Source organism: Natator depressus, chromosome 5 (genome assembly GCF_965152275.1).
Source record: "Natator depressus isolate rNatDep1 chromosome 5, rNatDep2.hap1, whole genome shotgun sequence".
In the NCBI taxonomy this organism is placed as follows: domain Eukaryota; kingdom Metazoa; phylum Chordata; order Testudines; family Cheloniidae; genus Natator; species Natator depressus.
Genome location: NC_134238.1, coordinates 110,510,454 through 110,531,341, shown reverse-complemented (window position 1 = coordinate 110,531,341; position 20,888 = coordinate 110,510,454). Strand labels below are relative to the sequence as shown.

At 38.8% G+C, this 20,888-nt stretch overlaps 1 protein-coding gene across 2 annotated transcripts in view; it reads left to right on the top strand.

Moving 5' to 3' along the window:
• MLLT3 (MLLT3 super elongation complex subunit) overlaps nt 1-20,888 on the top strand; it is a 218,135-nt gene that overhangs the window by 145,822 nt on the left and 51,425 nt on the right. For both annotated transcript variants that reach the window (XM_074953456.1, XM_074953458.1), the window contains exons 5-6: nt 1,771-1,893; nt 15,336-15,938. In XM_074953456.1, the coding sequence (XP_074809557.1) occupies nt 1,771-1,893; nt 15,336-15,938 (726 nt within the window). The remainder of the gene's footprint in view (nt 1-1,770; nt 1,894-15,335; nt 15,939-20,888) is intronic.

Below are 20,888 nucleotides of genomic sequence, written 5' to 3'. Positions count from 1 at the left end.
TTTGTTAGATATCCTCTGGCTAAACCTGAGCTCCTGTTTTGCCAGGTGGTGGTCTGATTATAGCACTGTGGGGAGTGTGATACAAATTCAAGCAGAAGACAAAATTAACTATAAGCAACTTGTGCTTTCTTTGTAGTCAGCTGGATAAAGTAATTGGCTATCAGGATATCTGGATAGATTTTAAAGAACCTATCAAACATGAGGAATTATCTGTGTGACTTTGTAATCCTGCATCATACTCAGTTCCTCCATGCCACCCATTTGGGGGATTCTAACAGCAATGCAGAAGGGCACTCTCAGGGCTCAAAGATGTATCCCAGGTGTACCTACATGGGATAGTTTACCACAGAAAACAAAAGACCGTCCTCAAAGGACTGATTAGGGCTTTGCTTCCAAAGGAACTGAAATGTCCTTATAATTCTTTGTCATTCTGGCATTCTTGAGCTTGTAGCCTGTTAAGTTACTACAATTAAGAAATTGTTTATTGGGGTGCAAGATGCACTTGTCACAAAAAACAGGCACTTTTCAGGTGGCTATTTAGAGTTAATTAAGAAGATGAAATTGGTGAAGCACACAAACTTTGATCTTTAGTTAATACAGACAAATGTAATTGAAATTATAGAAAAAATCAGTATACATAAGTATAAAAATAATAAGGTAAGTAAAGGGGTTTCCTGCAGGGTTAATACTTACAGTGTTACCTTGTGCATACTTATAACCTTGTGGATACCTTTAGAAGCAAAGCTGGAAGAAAAAGTAAGTGGAGATCACCCCAAGAGGAGGGCTTTCCACCCAGTTGTCCCATGTAGTCCCCTCCATGTCCCAGTGACAGGATGGATAACCACATCTTTTCTACGCTTTTTTCCCATTCCACCCATCTATGTTCAGTACCATATTTGTAAGGTTTCAGCCCCAGCGTGGGCGTAGTATTCCAACTAGCCATAGTTAAAGTTCTGACCTTTAACACCTCATTTGCGTCACTTAGTTCCCAATAGTTTTGATACCTGAATGCAGTTAGCTCCATAGTTGCTTCATTGCAAAAGTACCTTAAGATGCTGCCATATGTTTGGTTGGTTGGTTTACCTATTTATCATACAATGCTTAGCAAATAGATTACACGTTACCCAATAATATGTACCCTCCAAGATCAGGCCAGATGTCAGTAGTCAGCATGGATGCATCTTGCCTGAGTGACTAGGAAGATGGATTCTCTCCCTTAAAGGATTTTAGAGCCAAGCCACTTAACTCTTTCAGGTACTAAATTTAACCAGTATCAGTTTCATCATCCATATATTTTCCATCATAGTGCTTTCTTTATTCAATAGTCAAGATTCCTGAAATACTGATTCACATTTATATTGCTTACTGGGATGGCAATAAGTGCAGACCTTTCTGCCTCAGAGTAAACTGATTTCTTTCAAAAGTGTTGAATGTTATAGAGGACATGGAATTGGGGGTACAAATTGGGTTTTAATCCAAACCAAAAGAGACATCAGATCTTTTTCATCAGGTTTACGTGTAAAAAATACTCACTCTAACAGAATAAACTATTCAGGTTTTTAAAGGGGTTTTTTGTGTGTGTGCAGATTTTTCCATATTGGCCTGGAGGATGGGAATTTTTTAAAATAATCCAGCACCTATAGAGGAAAACAAGATTGCATTTTATATTGGAGATTTTACAGTATCTCCACTCCCAAAATGATTGCTAATTCCTTACACAGTATTTTATAATATTTGACCAGTACATTTAATTTCCCTCTCTCATAACAGATCATGGTAATGTCAGATGGCACATCAGTCCCTTCGGGACAGAGCCTTCATCTCCCCAACCTTCCCAGTAACTACTCCCTGTCTTCTTCTGAAGTGAGGAAGAAATCATCTCATGGGCCAAAGGTGAGACCTGTTTTGATGTGAGAAATTGAGGTGGTAGTGCAAATCTGGAAATCAATTTCTAAAATTTATTCCTTGATGTTTCACAATAACCTAGCAGATGCACTTCACTGAAGTGATTTTACTGACTTGCTACTTTAAAAGTAGTGCAGAACTCAAATGGTTGGGAGAACAACCAATGGTTAAGGTATTTACATTGTATATTTCACTTAAAAGAGAACAGTATTGCTTTTTTCTCTTCCCAATATTTGCAAGAACTCTATCTCATCACTCTTGCAAAATATACCACAGAACATTTACTAGCATACTTTCAAGTACTGAAACAAATTTATTAAATGTAACAATTTAAATAATTAAAACAAATTTACATGCATCAAAATAAATGGGCGAAGTGCATTTTGTGATGTGATGACCTTGGGGTTTTTGAATTATATTTATTCTTTTACTTGCTGTTTCACAATCAGAGATCTGTCATCTGTCTCCAGGTCATCAATGTGAATAAGTGAAGCTAATAAACAGTAAAAGTAATACTTTTTCCTCCTGTACTAGAAACATGATTATTTCAATGAGCCATCTGAAAAATGTAGATTAACATGTTCAAAGTAGCAGAGAATTTCTTCAGATGACTTAAGTAAATTGGGAATAAACTGCATTTTAGGATTTTTTTCAAACAAAAAACATCCACCTGCTTCATGATGCAATCAATGTATAAGTATCCTCTCTATCCTGATTGCTTTTCTTTGTTCAGTGTTTTATTGTTTTGGGTTTGGGTTTCCTTTGTTGCTTGATGCCGTTTTAAAGCACGCTCTTTGACCTTATTGGCACCTGATTTTGTATGCCATGAGAATACTATTATTGCTTATCACTTTCATACAATGAAAATGTGTACAGTACTGTTCCCTAGGTAAAATGCCAGCACCAATACCTGTGTATCAATAGGCACTGAACCAATGAGTCCCTGACACAGAAATGAAATTGCTAATTGCACATGTTGGTAACATACAAAATAGATTGTAATTAAAAAGGAAACACAGAAGCAAGTGGTCTATCTATTGTGTTTATATGGCCCTCATTACCATAGTATTTGAGCACCTCACTATCTTTAATGTAATTACCCTACAACACCCCTCTAAGGTAGGGAAGTGCTATTATCTCCATTTTACAGAATGGGAACTGTAGCTCAGAGATTTAACTTGCTCCAGTCATACAGGGAGTCAGTGCCGAAGTAGAGAATTGAATCCAGTCTTCCCAAATCCTAGGTTAGAGTCCTAACTACTGGGTTGTCCTTCCTCTTTTTTCTGTATCTGTGTAACCCACACACCTCCTTGGGTGTGGTGTTCTGTCCCATCTAATGGCACCGAGACCGCTTAAAAAGAGAGAGATAAAATGAGTCTGCTCTACAGCCTTAGCTAACAGCCAGTTGCCTTTTAGTTCATGCAGTAGAGGCTCATGCACTAAGCTCTAGGGGCCCCTGGTTTGATCCCGCCTGCCAATGACTGGGGTCTGTCAGCGTTACATCTGCATCTTGAGTGCTTCACTGTACAGGTTGCTTTTCAATAATTTGTTAAAAGGAAGGGCAGGAAGGCACTTGACAAATGGTAATTGTGAGGTTGTTCTAAAAGTAAGTCATGGAATTAAAGAAAGTCCAGTGTCTTACTACAGAAAATAATTGATTTGACTGGCAAATATATTCAGGTTTTTGATTCCTCCCAAAGATGTTAAGTCCAATATTTTTTAAGGTATCTTCCAGTCCACTATGACCAAACTATGAACAGGCCCTTTCTAGTTTTGAACCTCTACAATTTCTTATACAAGGTTCAGTCCACAGTACACAAATATTGATGCTTTGCCTTTTAAAACAACTTTACATGTGGTGATTGTTCAAAAGTGCATTGGCATGTGAAGGTGCATCTGCACAATTGTCTCTTCATGTATGCTGCCTTGTATGTTATATTGTATTGATCTTTGCTATCCGGCTGTAAATGTGTCTAGCCATTTTGGTAGATATGGAGCAGGTAATTGGGTCTTTGCAATAGAAAAGGCCCATGTTCACTGACTTGTTGCTTCAGGAGCTTTACCTTACTTATTGCCCCTGCTGATACAGTTACCAGCAGTGAGTTTCTAACCACATGGCAGTGGAATGGTTAGATACAATAGGCGATACAAGATTAGATATAGAGTCATACAGCAATGGAGGTTTCCATTCCATATCTGTGAAACTGTTGTAAAGGAATGACTATGAGTTATCTGATTACTTAATTAGGGCATGTAACAGTAATAGTGTCTGATTTAAACCATTGTTTTAATTTTAGCCATAAGTACCTAGCTATTCCTTTTCTCCTTCGTCAGAGATCCAGAGAGATAAAATATCAATAAATTATCACTATAAACCCTCACTAAGGAACGTGGTATGCCAGAGCCATGGGGATAGTCCTCTAATTAATCACTTTCTTCTTTGCTCGGTTTTAACTGATGTTCGCTGCAATGTTTAATGGTGGAAAGAGTCATTGTATCAGTACATTGCATTACTTGCCAGTGGGAAGGATTATTCAGCCATCTCCCCTCAGAAACAGCCTTGTCTCCTCCCAGCCTCACATACAACATAGACAGCAGTATTACTCTGTGCTCATGGCAACAGGTACAAATATCAGAAAAAATATGCTCCAAGGCGTTGCATTATTTAGGCTTATCGCTTGTGTTTGGAGGAATGGACATGTAATGTAATCGTAGCCCGGTTACTATTAAAATGTTGTGTATTCTTCTATGGTAACATGCTGTAAATTGAAATCCACTTCTTTTGGGAATTTTTTAAGCCCCAACTTGTTGAGGAGTAGTATTTACTTAGGGCAAGACCCGCAACTGGTGTAAATTAGAGTTACTTCATCAACTTCAGTGTAGCTTCCTTATTGGTGTGAACAGAGTGTACAAGTGAGCAAATGTAACTTTTTACAGCACTCTCTAAAGTTGCAGTTAAAGATTATTGAATGGCTCTTTTAGTCTATATTTCATGGGTAGGGTTTTCAGGTTTCAGTTTAGATTTACAGATGTAGGGTACTACTGAAATTGACAATGGGTCTTAACTGTAAATATTTAAACCAAGAAGTCCAAGAATGTTAGCTTCCCACTCACTGACTTCAGACTGTTATACAGTACTCTAGTTAGGTTTATTCAAGGAAGAATTGCACAGCTCACGGGCAGTACCCTGTGAGTGCAAAGAAAAGAAGAAAAATGGATATTGTTGGCTAAATGTTCACTTGTCCAAAATCAGAAGGGACTAACTGGTAATACAGAACCATCACACTTGGCTTACTCTAACATATTCTTCTGAAATATGGATTCAAAAACATGGGTGTCTGTATCTCCTACCTTACATAATTTAATGTGATAAACATGATATAGCCAAGGGGTTTTGGTGAAGAAATAAGTTTCTTGTCTTTAACATTCTTTGGATGTGTACGTTTTCAAGGACTCTGGATGCTTTGGGAATATATAAATATCCCAAGTGACATGTTAAATCAGGGCTAGTAATAATTATATTACTTAAGTGTGTTGTACTGATTTTTTCATTTAATTTTTTTAAATATGCAAAATATACAGGGACAGTGTCTAGTACTATACAACCACATTTTAATCTATTTTATAATTATCTGATGTGGAGAGTCCTTTGGAATCAGTCTGTCAGTCACCGAGTAATGCCATTTACTTTCTAAGAGCAGTAGCCATTAAATTCCTTGCCTACAGAAAAACAGTGTCTTGTGCTCCCCCTGCTGGCTCTTTGGCTACAGTGAGCTAACACCACTCCAAAATGTTTTTCTGTTTTTCTGCCATTGCTGGTTACAATACAATCTGCCAGATGGATCAGACCTCGTTGAAAGCTTTAGGAGAAAGAGGGCAGTAATGTCTGTGAAATGAACAATCAGTAGGGGAAAACACTTTTTAGGGAAAAAACTACAAACAGTAGTGAATAAAACAGGGCAGGGGACACTAAAATATTAAGTTTCCCTCCTAAGAAGGAATTGTCTCCCCTCTTATCTTCTTCTGCTGTATGATTTGTTAGCGCATTCTCTCTGCTGTACACCAAAACCTTTCCAAATTGATTGATACTGTGAAGCAAGATTCAAAAATGGAATATTTACATTAAAAGCTCAGTATTACAAAATGGCAGAAGTCATTTTTAACCTGAATTTCTGAAACTAAGCAACTACTCCATCTGACATACATTTGCCCCCCGTGACCCTAAATTCAGGAGGCAAATTTGTGAGGCTAACTCCCTGTTCTTACCTTAATGTTTCCAGAATATTTGGAGACAGCTATGAAATATGAAGTAATGACTTTATTACACCTAGAAATAAAAAGTGTGTGTTATGACCACTTGTTTTAATTTCTAGACAAAATATAGAATGCACTAGTTTAGGTTGGTAGTGCCAGTATAGCCAGTTTAATGATTAAATGAACCAAAATTGCTACAGTTGCTAACTGTCTTCATCATATCTGCTACTTGAGTTCTTTGAAACCATTTTCATAGGAAGGCACTTGCCTTCTGGCCTCTATTTAACCAAACTGGGAGATTACGTTTTGCAACATGAAGTCATGATGTGCCTTTGCATGGGAACCAACAGTTGTTTTGATCCTCCATTTTCCCCATCTCTTTGCTTTATAATCCCAGTGGTGATTAAGTCTCTAGGCACTTTCCTTTTTATTGACTGCCACAGTCTGTACGTTATGAAAAGTACTTCCTGACTGTATCATGCTCTCTCAAATGTTTCTTTTACAGGTCTGTTACTCCTGCTATATCAAGGGGATTATGTTTCTTGCAGAAATATGTGTACTTTTATTTAATTTACTTGAGTATTTTAACAAGCATGTAATCTCTATATTAATTATCCTTTTGATGTTTGTCATACAAGATACCAAAGAAAGTATAGAATGATTCACTTGGGTTGTTTCAACTAGATATTTGACAGATAGGCAAAGGTAAACTGTGGTATGTAAATACATTATCAGCCAATAATCCACAATCTAAATGTTACAATCATCACTTGAAGGAAAGGTTTAGTTGGCGTGCCACTTTCAGCAACAGAATCTGTCACTCACTTTTATTGTTTGCAGTGTTTCTTAGGGTGGAGAGAAAATCAAATGCTTCAGAGCACTTAGTTTAAAAAAAATACAAGGAAATAAATTAAAAAATATATTCTTGTTTGCACTAAGATCTATACAGCACAGAGTATAGGTGAACTTTCATGTATCTCTATCAGTATGCCCAGTTATTTAATTAATTCTCATACGTTAATTGAATGTGGTGATTGAAAATACTACTGTTTCGCATGACATTTCGTGCCTCCCATGCTGTTTTCTTCCAGCTGTTGCTGAGTCATGTAGAGTGATTGCACAAGGGGTGGAGGTTGAGAAGAATGTATTCACTTCGGTGACAGTGAATCTCTGAGTTTTAGTGAGGGGCTGTCCTAGTGGTCGATGAAGTAATTCTTTACATGCATAAATGTGGAGACAAATTCATCCACGGCGAGCATAATGTTGATACTATGGTTTCAATAAGCACATCAACTTCCTGGTTTTAGAAGATAATTTTAAATTGGGGACTTGTTTCTTTTAAAAACCCAAGGAGGGCTGCTGGGCTGGGTTTCCATACTACTTAATCCCTCAACTCTCCAAGACCTATTTCACAGCTGTCAAGCAAAGATCCAGGGTCAAGCCCTGTTGCTTTGCAGTGTAGATGCAGCCTTACAGGACTCATGCTCTGGCGGTCTGCCAAAAGTAATCCACAATCCCACAGGCTGACTTTCTTTGTCTTCTGGTTAGTCAAGTTTGGTGGACAGTCAAGTTTTCCCACACTGCACCACCAACAAAGGGCTAGAGCAGCCACATTTTGAGAGAGTGCTAGAAAGTCTGAATTATAGTTGGTTGGACTCAGGCCTTGTCTACACTACAGGGGGAGATCGATCCAAGTTACACAATTTCAGCTACATGAATAATGTAGCTGAAGTCGACATACTTAAATTTACTTACTGTGGGGTCCATGCTATGCTATGTCGATAGGAGACATTCTCCCGTCGACTCCCCTTGCACTTCTTGTTCGGGTCGAGAGTCTGGTCTACACTTACCAGGGAGTCGATGGGGGAGTGGTCTGTGGTTGATTTAGCAGGTCTTCACTAGATCCGCTAAATCGACTCTCGATGCATTGATCACCATGCGTTGATCCCCCGGTAAGTGTAGACAAGCCCTTAGACCCACATAATGCAGCCTAGATGCTGGAACCCAGGTTGGGACCTAGGGTTCAGCAATTCCAAAAATTCAGTTACAAATGTGTGTAGATGCTCAAGCCTTAGGTTAACAAACACAGGGTCCTGTAACTTGAGTTCTACTCATCCTGGGCTGACATTGCAATGTAGGAATTACCCTATAGCTCCGTTATTAGGGCACTCAGCTGAGATGTGGGAGATCCAGATTCAGGTCCCTGTTCTCTCTGATTCAGACCAGAAAAAAGACAGATTTTGAAACCTTTTTCATGAAATGGAATTCTTGTTTTCCAGACACCCCTACTGAGGACATCACCCTGGCCCTTGGTTGGCCAAGACATGAAAGAACACAACTAAGAATAAAGAAAAGGAGTACTCGTGGCACCTTAGAGACTAACCAATTTATTTGAGCATAAGCTTTTGTGAGCTACAGCTCACTTCATCGGATGCATCCGATGAAGTGAGCTGTAGCTCACGAAAGCTTATGCTCAAATAAATGAAGTGAGCTGTAGCTCACAAAAGCTTATGCTCAAATAAATTGGTTAGTCTCTAAGGTGCCACAAGTACTCCTTTTCTTTTTGCGAATACAGACCAACACGGCCTTTACTCTGACAACTAAGAATCCGACTTTGGCCTTCCACATGGAATATAAAAACATCACTAGTCACTAGATCTTGCCTTTGGGGTTTGTTTTACATAGAACTTAAACTTTACACGTGCACACACTTCAAACCTTCAGGAAAATGGTCTTGACTAAAATCAGGAATGATTAATGTTTTTGTTTTTGTTTTAATTAGTGGCATGGGAAGTGGGGACGTGCTTTACCTTCAAACATTCAAATGTCATCATTTAGGGGGAGTAATAGATTTTATTTACTGCTTAGTGTTTAAAGGCACTCATCTTTCATTAGTATGCCACAAGTATACGCCCTCAAATAGATAAAAGGTTGTGACAAGGAAGAGGGAGAAAAATTATTGTTCTTAACCTCTGAGGACAGGACAAGAAGCAATGGGCTTAAATTGCAGCAGGGGAGGTTTAGGTTGGACATTAGGAAAAAATTCCTAACTGTTAGGGTGGTTAAGCACTGAAATAAATTACCTAGGGAGGTTGTGGACTCTCCATCATTGGAAATTTTTAAGACCAGGTTAGACAAACACCTGTCAAGGATGGTCTAGAATGATAATACTTAGTCCTGCCACGAGTGCAGGGGACTGGACTAGATGACCTCTCGAGGTCCTTTCCAGTTCTATGATTAGTGGAGTGCATATTAATTTGATAGATGAATCGGGAAGTTTCAAAATCTGTCCAATATATTTAAAATACTAGTGTGGTTTAGACCCACAGTTAGAATGCATTCAAGGAGAACAGTCTTCTCAGCTAGACTACTGAATTTCCTATCTCAGCCGCATTTCATTTATGGTTGGTAGAGCTGGGCAGAGGCCAGATTTTTCCATTGTGTAGGAAATTGATTAGATTTTGAGGAATTGGCATTTTCCAGTGGAAAAATATTCCATCAGAAAATTTTTGACCTGCTCTAATGTTTTGACTCCTTACTGTTGGCTCTGAAGACCTGGCAATACCAGTTTTGTTTTGTTTTTAAATATATACCCATGAAAAATGTCTGTCTTGTGGGTCAGTCTCTTATTGTTCCCCATCCCCAAGTTTCTTCTCAGGCTTTTGGAGTTTGTTTGTTTATTTTCTGGTGTTATGGTGGCTGCTGTGTTTATGCATGTACTAGTACTGTATTTTTGACATATTGTTTGAAGAAAGCTCTGGATAGGTTTTTTTTTAAAATGTCACAAAACTAAATAAAATATTTTAAGTAACAAAAATACAAACATTAAAACCAAAACAATTAACTGTTCCTCTTCCCCTTACATCTAAGGGAAGGGGAGGAAGAGAGAGGTTGCGATTTCATAGTTCTAATATTTGGAAGACATTACAGTTTGTCTCCTTAGCCCCAGGTTCAGACTATGGGGGGATGAATAGCAGTGCACACCAAAATGTTATGTTGTAACTCCCCTGTGTGGATGCTGTGGGCGCAAATTAAAAGATAATCTAGTTTGTCTTTTACATATTCATTTTCAAAGAGGACTACATTAATGTGAACTAGGAATCTAAGTTCACACCTGCAACATCCACATGGGGGAGTTAGAGTGCAGCACTTTGGTGCACACTTCTGTTCACACCCCATAGTCCAAACTGTGGGGCAGTGTAGACATAGTCTCAGCTCCTACACTGATAAGCACAGCCTAAACGTCTAAATTAGACAAGTCCTGAAGAGTTTTCTATCAGTGTCTTGCTAATTAGATAACAAGTATAGCTGCACAGCACAACACGTGCACCCTGCTCTAACATCCCATCTAACTGTCACAAGTTCTGTTTGAAAGGCCATCTCTGTTTTCAGAGCAGTGCTACAAACTATATTTTTAAAATTAGTCAACCTCAATAGAGGTTGTGGGTTACTGTGACCCTAGTTTGCTCATTGCATTTCTCATGTTCTGCTGCTGTCACATTCTGAATTGTGGTTACTCCAACAGTCGTTCCCAAAAGTTAAATGTTTCCCTCTTCCTCATTGTAAACATGTGGCAGTGTAAGGCAGCCAAATAAACCACAGCTACAGATAGGCAGGAGGGTTCCCACCCCCATCGCCGGGAAACCCCCTCCCAAAAAAACAGATGCTTATCAGCACAGAATGGTGAATGAACATCAACTGACGAAAAACAAGGTAGTTATATAGTTAAGTGCATAATTTTTATATACGTGATATAAAGATCAGGGAATTGTAGATGTATCAGTTCCAGGTTTAACTGCACTTCTGCTCTCTCAAGAGTACTGTATGGGGCAGGAACTCACTTTCCTCTCCCTCCGGAATAGTGTGTTAGGGTTGTGTTTATTTCAACAGGTCTGATCTTACTTTAGTGCCTGCTATTCTGCTGTCTCCCAAGGGCTTTGACAGTGTTTACCAGTGACGAGTCAGCTTCCATGAAGCACAGTTCATTTATTTAGGACAAAAGCATTACAGAGAAAACATACAATTAAACAATAAATGGTCTACATCCATGTTAAACGTACCAGGCGTTGCCCATCTTCCATATGGAGACCATGGTAGGTTTCAAAAATCCTTCAAACTCTTATAGCAGGGTTTTGTCCTCTTGGTTAAAGTCTCATGTCAGCTTGTGGATCAAGTGAGGGTCACAGAATCAGTTCAGGCTGACACTTCATACAGTGAGGGGTCTTTTTTTCCCCAGTCCTTCTGAAACAGATAAAACCAGTCAATGCTTCAAAGGGCTGGGTAGCTGTATAACCAGCACAGTGACTTTGCATTAATAAACCCCAAGGGATTCCCAGTTCCCCAAAACCACCCAGAGCCAGGAAGATAAAGACCTAGAACGTTTATTGATACGAAAGTCTTTGAATATTCCATGTGCCCCACAGCATCTGACATATCCAAATATAATAGTCTTTGAACTTTCCATGCTTCTAGGGTCTCAGATCTATTGCTTCTTCCCATTAGAAGAGAGAGACGTTAACTCCTTCATCCTGGTGATTATGGGGGGGAGGGGAACGGAGTGTCTCATTCTTTCATTTGAAAAAAAACCAGACATTTCCTAGTTCTCCGCAGCAGGTACGTCATCTGCTTGGCAACTTGAATGGGGCTTGAGTGAACACTAATTCAACCAAATTAAGGTCAAAGCCTGAGCTCTCCCTTTCACTTTGAGGTAGTTCCCATTCTCAGCAACAAAATTTTCTTTACAAAATTATACTGTTCTAATTGGCAAATATGCACCAGACTCTACATATAGGTCTTATTTAACAAGCTCTCCTTGACTTCCAAAATTTCAAAAAGATTTTAAGGATCTTTTTTAAATATTTTGTTTACTGAGATATCACTGGCTACATTGGTCTCCACTCCTGAGTCAAACCAAGCTAATATTACAAACCACACTATCTTTCACCCCAGCAAGTGTACTTAGTGATAAATGGTTGCTTAGACCAAAATCACAAATCCTGAGGTTGTTTCCAGTCCTAACAGACCAGTCACTTACCCCAGATTAATTTGTAACTGAGATCACACACCAAAGAGAACACCTGTTGCCATTTCTATAATGAACTAATTAGAGTTTATTTACTAGGGGAAATAAAATTATTTATTTACAGATTAAAGCAAGCATATATACACAAGTGAGTTATCTATGATTCCCAAAGGTGACAGAGATGTGGTAATCTGTCAATTCAAGGCTCTGCCTCAGTTGAGACTCTCTAGCCCTGTGAGAGTTCAAACAGAAAAGAGATGAAAAATCTTCATGTCAGCTATTTTTGTTTCCATCTTCTATCATTAAAACCGATGGGACAAGGCCCTCTGCACATAATTCTCTATGGATGGATGACACAATGAACAAATCTTTTGTCTTTTATAATTTCCCATTTAATTTCTGATAGTCCTCCTGGATGGATGGTGGGGGAGGGGGAATGATTCCCGTGGCTGGGTTCACAAGTTCAGAACAAACATTTTCAAAGCTACAAACCAAAATGTACATATTTCTTTATAGCATGGAATATAGACATTATAAATGAGATGAATGCATGCAGCAACTTACAGGCATCTGAGAGTCTGAACATTAAATACGTTCTTATATGACTAATACCTATTTTGAACAAAACTAACCTATAGGTGAGCTGGTTTCATTTCCAGCTATGAGGTTGTCAGTTTTTAGCTAATGCCTATGGCCTTAGCCAGAGCTGGCACTTGGTTTACCAGCGTCACAATTAGCATTACAAATATTTTTTATAGCAATAAGTTTAAATATCTGACCATCAAAATAGGGAGCAAGCTCCCTAAACAGGTTAAACACAGAAATTTAGTTGGCATAATTCAACTAAGGTAACCACATATTACAAATTTTGCCATACATTAATTTATGAAATTCACTGTTGCTGGATATTGTTGAAGTAACTTCCTTAGGAAGCTTGAAAGAAGGATTAGATGCTTAGTAAGAACAGTGCTGGCAGTTACAGTCGTGTGGAAAAAAAATTAGGATGGTCAGTTCTCATGCTATAGGGTGAAAATTTCTTGAGACAGACGACAGTTAGAGAAACCTTACACGCACACACACACACACCATGCTATTGTGTTGCAGAGTGGCTAAGAAGAAAAGGAGTACTTGTGGCACCTTAGAGACTAACCAATTTATTTGAGCATAAGCTTTCATGAGCTACAGCTCATTTCATCAGATCCATTCAGTAATGCATCCCATGAAGTGAGCTGTAGCTCACGAAAGGTTATGCTCAAATAAATTGGTTAGTCTCTAAGGTGCCACAAGTACTCCTTTTCTTTTTGCGAATACAGACTAACGCGGCTGCTACTCTGAAACAGTGGCTAAGGTGCTCTGTTTTCCCCTCTTTTACTGAGAAAATTGATGGAGATCACTGCTTGAGACAGTATACTCAAGCACAATATTTGGGTCATTGTGCTGTTCCAGTAATTCTTCTGTTCGTGAGCTAGATGATCCTACTGATTTAATTCACTGCTTGTCATCTGGGTTCTCTTGTTGCTTTCTAAGCAGGAGAAGAAAAGAGTACTATAGTATGTTGGAATGGTTGTTCATGTCGTGAGTAAATGAATCCTATTTGTGCATGCACTATTTTACATCATAATTTTATAACCCCCAAATTACAGTATTTTGTAGATTTTATTGTTTGTTTGCACACCCAAAACTTTCCTTGGTTCCATGAAGTTCTAAAATTCTTTTGAATTTCTATGCCATTTCGACTTTTATTTTTGCCATGGAGAAAAGAAATTCTCTGGCAGTTTGAGAACTGTATGCAGTCACTTGAATTGTACGCATTTCTTCATCAAAATGTGTTTAACATTTAGGAATATTTGAATAAAAATATATTTACTTTAAGATATTATTATGTAATCAACCTATAGGAAAATAATTAGCCTTACTTTGAGCATATGTTACTTGTTGGAAATTGGGTTTTGTTCTTTCAGAATTACTAGTTCAGTAAAAATAAACATGTTTCTGGGGATAACTACCATAAGCATTTGGTGTTAACATCTCTGGAATGAATGATTTTTCAGAGGTTCTTAGCGCTCTATCTATGTGAGTGGCTGGTGAGGTCAGCACCTTTTGAAAATCAGGCCAGGAACGATGGGGTCAGATCATATGTAATAAGAAGTCCCAGAAATAGCATTTTTAGTGGTTCAAAATGTGGTTCCCTTACTGTTGGCACCACTTGAAAGATGGTGGCTCCACCATGTGTTTGGCCTTTGAGATTTTTACAATGGCAAATTTAGGCAAAGAGGCACATTGTATACCATATCTGCCATTTGCTTGTCTGGTAGGACTACTTAAACAGTAGAACCGCTCAAAAGCTAATGCCATGATCAGAGATGGAATTAAAAACATAAGGAAATACCCAACATGAACAAAACCCAGGAAAAAGTAAACAGCAGTATGAGAAAATGGAACCAGGTAAAGGTTTCCCTCCCCTAGCACAGTCTACTCTACAGCTCTTTTTCCACACCATGAGTTTGAAGCAAAGAGGACTTCATTTAAATATTGGGTATCCAGTTGGGTTTTAGGAATTATCCATGAATTTATCATTCTGTATGAGAAATGAACTGTGGAAAAAGTTGGGGAGGACATAAGATCTTGCCTGAAATGTTGTGGTTGCAACATGCGTCTGACCCTCGCCTGGTTGTAGGTGTGCTGTGAAGTACAAGTGGCTTACCTGCCTTGTTGTCATAGCTGTTTTGCTTTTCACACTTGACATTTTATATTAGAAAGTCCTGAACTTTCTTTGTTTTGTGCTCTTCTCCTTTGTACTACTTAAACCCAACTTTGTTTAGAAGTTAAAATTGTCCTAACCACCTGCCAAACAATTTAGAGGAACGTTCTGCAGTGTCTTAGATGCTCTCATTGCACTACAACTCACTGAAAAGCTCCACCTTTTATAACCACTGAGGTACTGTATTCATCTTTAAAATAAATCAGCTATGTGTTTAAGATAAGATTGCCAATTTTTTAAAAGGGGGAACATAGAAGAATTGTTTTAACCTATAAATGTCTTCTTAAAGTGAACAAATTCTACAGTTTGTAATCCATGTGTGTAGGTTAAATCTTGCGCTCATACTGTTTTTGTCTTTGTTTTAAATCTCCTCTGTGCTTATCCTTGTTGCAGGACCCCAATAAGAATATAAACACAAACAGCAGCAGCAGTAGTAACAGTTTTTCAAAGCCCCATAAATTAACAAAGGAGCACAAGGAAAAACCGTCTAAAGACTCAAAAGAACATAAAAGTGCCTTCAAAGAACCTTCCAGGGAACACAACAAATCTTCCAAAGAATCCTCTAAGAAACCCAAAGAAAACAAACCACTGAAAGATGAAAAAATTGTTCCTAAGATGGCCTTCAAGGAACCCAAACCCATGTCCAAGGAGCCAAAATCTGAAAATAGCATCCTTACTATAACAGGTGGACAGCAGCAAGAAAAGAAGGCCCCTACAAAAAGGGCCCCCACTACAGATTCTGAGGAACTTACTGCCAAAAAAAGGAAAAAAAGTAGTTCGGAGGCTTTATTTCGAAGTTTTTCTAGTGCTCCCTCCCTGATACTTACTTGTTCTGCTGACAAAAAACAAATAAGGGATAAATCTCAGCTTAAGATGGGGAAGGTCAAACTGGAAAGTGAGACACTGGAGAAGAAAAAAGCTACTTTACCACCATTTGATGATATTGTGGATCCCAATGATTCTGACATGGAGGAAAACATGTCCTCCAAATCTGAAGTAAGTGTGTCTTGTTTTTGTTTCCATGTTTTGGGTTGTGTTCTCTATTTTTCTTCCTTGTTTTTATTTCTTTCAGGCAACTTTGTTATATCTGTGGCTTCTAAATGGGCTTTTAGATCTTTTGTAAATTTGTGCAAAATCATGGATGTTAACTATTGACTATTTGAATGTTCAGATGTTTTGGTTGTATTTTCATTTGGCTCATCAATCTGTTGACATTATAGATTGTTTACTTGCTTTATGGAAAATGTCTGGAATTAACAATGCCCTATCAATTTATTCCCCTTCCAAAGAAACTAATTTCACCTTTTGTGAGAGATTGGGTTGTAAGGGTTTTTTCATGCTCTGTGATGAGGATTTGTATTAGGAGGCAAAAAAACCTCTGTGGTCGGTTCTATTAGTTACTAAGATATGAATAAAATATTAGTTCTATTATTTACTGAGATGGGAATAAAAGAGATGTTAAAGAATAATAGCTGCCCATATGCTGTTTTCAGAGGGCAAGTGTATGGTGCAGTAATCTACGCACATGCCCTTCTACAAATAATGTTGAGAACACTCGCGTCCTGATTAAAGCACAGCTTTCTGTAACAGATTTTTTTTTCTCCATGGGGAAAATAGCTCTATAATGAGCCACTGAAGATTGTTGTGTTTTCACTGAAAGGATATTGCTATAAGAAGTTATATGATAGCGTTATATAACAGTACTAGAGAGACAGCCACTTCAGTATCAGTAGGCATTTCTGGGTTGGGGTAGAGGGAATGGTAACTACTAGTGCTCCTCTTCTTACCTTCTACCACTCCCAAAAGTGCAGAAATCGTTGCTTCTTGCTAGCTTTTGTTTGCACTCTTGCATGATACTTGAGTTATAGCACGTGGGCCACTAGAGAGCTGTTGGTAGTAAATATTTATATTCCAGCAGCACCCGGAAACCACAATCAGAATCGGAGGTTGTGCTCTCTGCTGTACAGATGTTGAGGGAGACAAAGTCTCTGCCCCAAAGAGTTTAAATAGTGACAATAGAAGTAATATACAAAAACTGTGTAGGGAGGGAGACAATTAAATATATACATTTTATATATGCAGTATATTGGTATATTTCTATATTCATATTTGCAACCTTTTTTTTTTTTAGTTTTTTTAAATTACAGAAATAGCAGTATTTTCCAACTGCCCTGAGTCTTGCCATTTAACACTGGCTACTTTCTTGTAGTTGTCACAGCTGAAGTTGGACTGGAGAAGGGATTAAAAGGAGGAATGATCAGATCACATATCAAGGAGAACAATCCACACGTAACGGGTGGTGTTGAAGTAAGGATGAAGATGTTTGTGGGAATGAGCAGACAAGTGGGTGGTCACGGTTGGTGTCTTTGGCTGAAGAGAATGGCTGTGAGTAACAAAAACAAGTGGATAAGGTCAGAGGGACAGAGTCTGAAGGGTCTTGAAGGTCCGGCAGAGAAACTTGAACTTGATATAGTGGAAGAAGCAGAGCCAGTGGAGGGATTTAAAGAGGGCAGTGGTTGGAGAGACTGTCTTCAGTAGTGCCATGTGATATGGACCAGAGAGTGAAGTGAGTGTTGAGGAGGAGGTTACAGTAATCAAAGCAGGAGATAAAAGTTTCATCTGTGGGCAGGGAGGATAGGAAGGATATTATGGAAGAAGCAGCAGTAAGATTTGGAAACAGCCTAGATATATGGGGTGAGAAAGAGAGAGAGAGTCAAGGATGACTCCAAGCTTACAATCTTGAGAGACAGGAAGAATGACACTGTTGTCAACAGTGACCCAGAAGAGGGCTCTGGAGGAAAGATAGGGAAGTTCCATTTTGGCCAAGCAAAGTTGAAGTTGAGTGGAAGGCATCCAGAAGGTAATGGTGAGACAGCTGAGATGTGGCTATAGTGACAAAGATTGGGAGTGAAAAAACAACTTTGTGAGTGACTTATGTTCTCGCTTTTTAAAAGCTGATGAATATGAACTGCTGCAGTAATTCATGGATTTATTTACATGGAATCATTTGTATTAGATGTGAAGTGGATTTATATGCTCACCACAATGAAGGGGTGTTTTTTGGATACAGTTAGCCATATATTAGTCGCCGGTTACTTTGTTTTAAAATGATATGCCAGTTGGTTTATATACTGATAGTTTATGGACATTTGGGTATCTTTTGCTTTTCAAAGAGTTTGCAATCATATAACCTATATCATCCCCAGAATTGTACATTAACATCTCTAGAAACTCCAAAATGGAAGGAAGACAAGTAAAGCATAGCAAACTTTTAGCTGTTCAATACAGCTCAAAGCATGAGCTATTTTTTGTTGTTGGCTGTATTTTTATATTTGGTGAATGGGAATACATCTTTTTTTTTCTTTTCCTAAGAGACAGGGCATGGCAAGTGTAATTATTAGCGTCTGAGAGTACTGTACAGCAGTTTCATGGTAACTCTGTACACTTGAGTCCATTGGTAATGCTCGTGGCCAGGATAGCATGATTAATATATATGATCTTCGTGAAGATTTGGTGTCCATGCTTTCTTGGCGGGGAGTGGGCAGGAGAGCACTGCTCAGATGAACTGATAACGAAGAGGTCTAGTAGTCTGACTCATTTTGAAGTGTCTGAGGCAATCCGTTTGTTTTGTGCTTTCCAATGAGAGGAGATAATGCTGGAATATTTCTGCACGTAAATAGTTAGGCCACCATTTATATGTTTCTGATCCCAGATTAGTGATGTGCTGTCAAAACTCCAAAAAGGAGCATCCTCAAAAACTGTCTGTGTCAAATGCTGCTTTGTGTTACCGTCCATGGGCAAAATACGACCCAAGTCCCACATTCTCGGCCAAAATCCATTAGTCCTTTCTCCCGCTACCACCCAAACCCCTAGCCATCCGTCCTTCAACCTTTGACCCACCGCTCTTGAACCCATTCCCTAGCATCATATAGAGGCTCCTAAATAATCCTTCCAGCTAGTAGTTGTTCTACAGCAGTAGGAGTGGGGGTGGCAGGCGGGTTGTCCCACAGCTTATCTGTAGGGTGGTTGGTTGGCTGAGTAGTGGATTGTCTTCACCTCACTATCTGAGAGGGAAGAGCTCTGCAAACGGAGGAAAGGAGAAGAGAGAGGAGAAAGAAGAGCTTCCCCTTTGCTCTCCCTTACTCTAACACTGTTCCTTTTGGTTTTAGAGATAGGCCAGTCTCCCCTGAGTGCTAGCAGTTTTCCCTTGCATTACATTGTTTTTGGTTTTACACTTCTGAAATGCTTATGTGCATGTCTGGATTTCTGTATGCCTCTAACATGTATAGTATAGTGATCCAACAAGAACTAGGGGTCACCAAATGAAATTAATAGGCAGCAGGTTTGAAACAAACAAAAGGGAGTATTTTTTCATACAATGCATAGTCAACCTGTGGAACTCCTTGCCAGAGGATGTTGTAAAGGCCAAGACTATAACAGGGTTCAAAAAAGAACTGGATAAATTCATGGAGGATAGGTCCATCAACGGATATTAGCCAAGATGGGCAGGGATGGTGTCCCTCTGTTAGCCAGAAGCTGGGAATGGGTGATAAGGAATGGATCACTTGATGGTTACCTGTTCTGTTCATTCCCTCTAGGGCACCTGGCATTGGCCGCTGTCGGAAGACAGGATACTGGGCTAGATGGATCTTTGGTCTGACCCAGTATGGCCCTTCTTATGTTCTTATGTAATTCTCATTCTATTTAGTATGTTTGTATAATTTTTTCTAATAGATATTTCAAGAAATAAAATGTTAATTAGTTTAGAGTAGGAGAAATGAGAGATAATTGCAAAATCCAAGCAGAAACCATTTTTTAAAAAAAGGGTTCCTTAATCTATCCTGAATTATTTTCAAGGATCATTCCTCTTTAGAAGAAAACTGAACTTAGAACGGTGAAGTGACCTAAGTGTAATTTTTTTTTAAAAAAGCTGGGTATTTTTTCTGAAAACTTTTGCCTAGCTTCCACACTCATCTGTTTTTAAATGCAACTTGCCTCCTGAGATGAGTTTTAATTAATTCTCTTAGCAGACTTGATCTGTGATAGCATCTTCTATGGGGAGATGGGTGGAGGCAGGGAGAAGGGAATTAAAATACTCCCTAAAGGTTGTAGAGGAATCTCAGTGGATATCGGCACTGTGTGTAGGGGTGGCGGTGTTGGTTAGTGTGGAAAGGAACTCTTCAAACCACCCGAGTAGAATTTTTATTTTAACTCTCCTTCTAGCCTGTTGAATGCCTCCTCTGCCCCACCCTATCCATAGCCCTGTTTAAACTGTGTGCAACTGGCAATAAATATCCCACTGTGGAGGCATCAGCTTTTGATTTTCAGGGGATGGAAGCTTGTCACAAGCAGAGAAGGTCTTTATTTTATCTCTAACGTGGCTTTTTAATGACTGTTCCCCTAGTGCGTGCAAAGGCTGTAAAACTTGGAAGGTACATAGTTGAACAGAATCCTCTTTGTAGCATGTCACTGGCAATGTTACAGCTATGGTTGAGATGGCATTTTCATTCTAAATCCTTGTTGCCAGTGACTTCATAACTTTCTGAAAAAAATTACCCGTAAGGCTGAAATTTCTCATGCTTGTTGTCAGCCTTGAGGTGAATTAATTTTAACATGTTAAGAGAAGATGCAGCATTGTTAAGACAGCAGTTACCTAGAGCTTCACAGATAAACTAAAACCATTTCAAAAGTTCAAATTCTGCAGGCATAAGCCTTTACTTCAGGCATGTAGCATTATTATTTGACTCTTCAGTCAGTCAGTTTTCCATTTTTCCCCTTAAGAGAAGAATTTAAGGCAAAAAGGAAGGTTACTGCAACACTAGTTGGGATTGTAAAGCTGCAGAAATCAAGGAAAAGTGTGCTACTTTGGGAGCTCTATAGCCCAATTTATGTAGAATGGGAATTGGGGATTTCTGACACTATTATGAGCATTTAGCGTTTATGGTG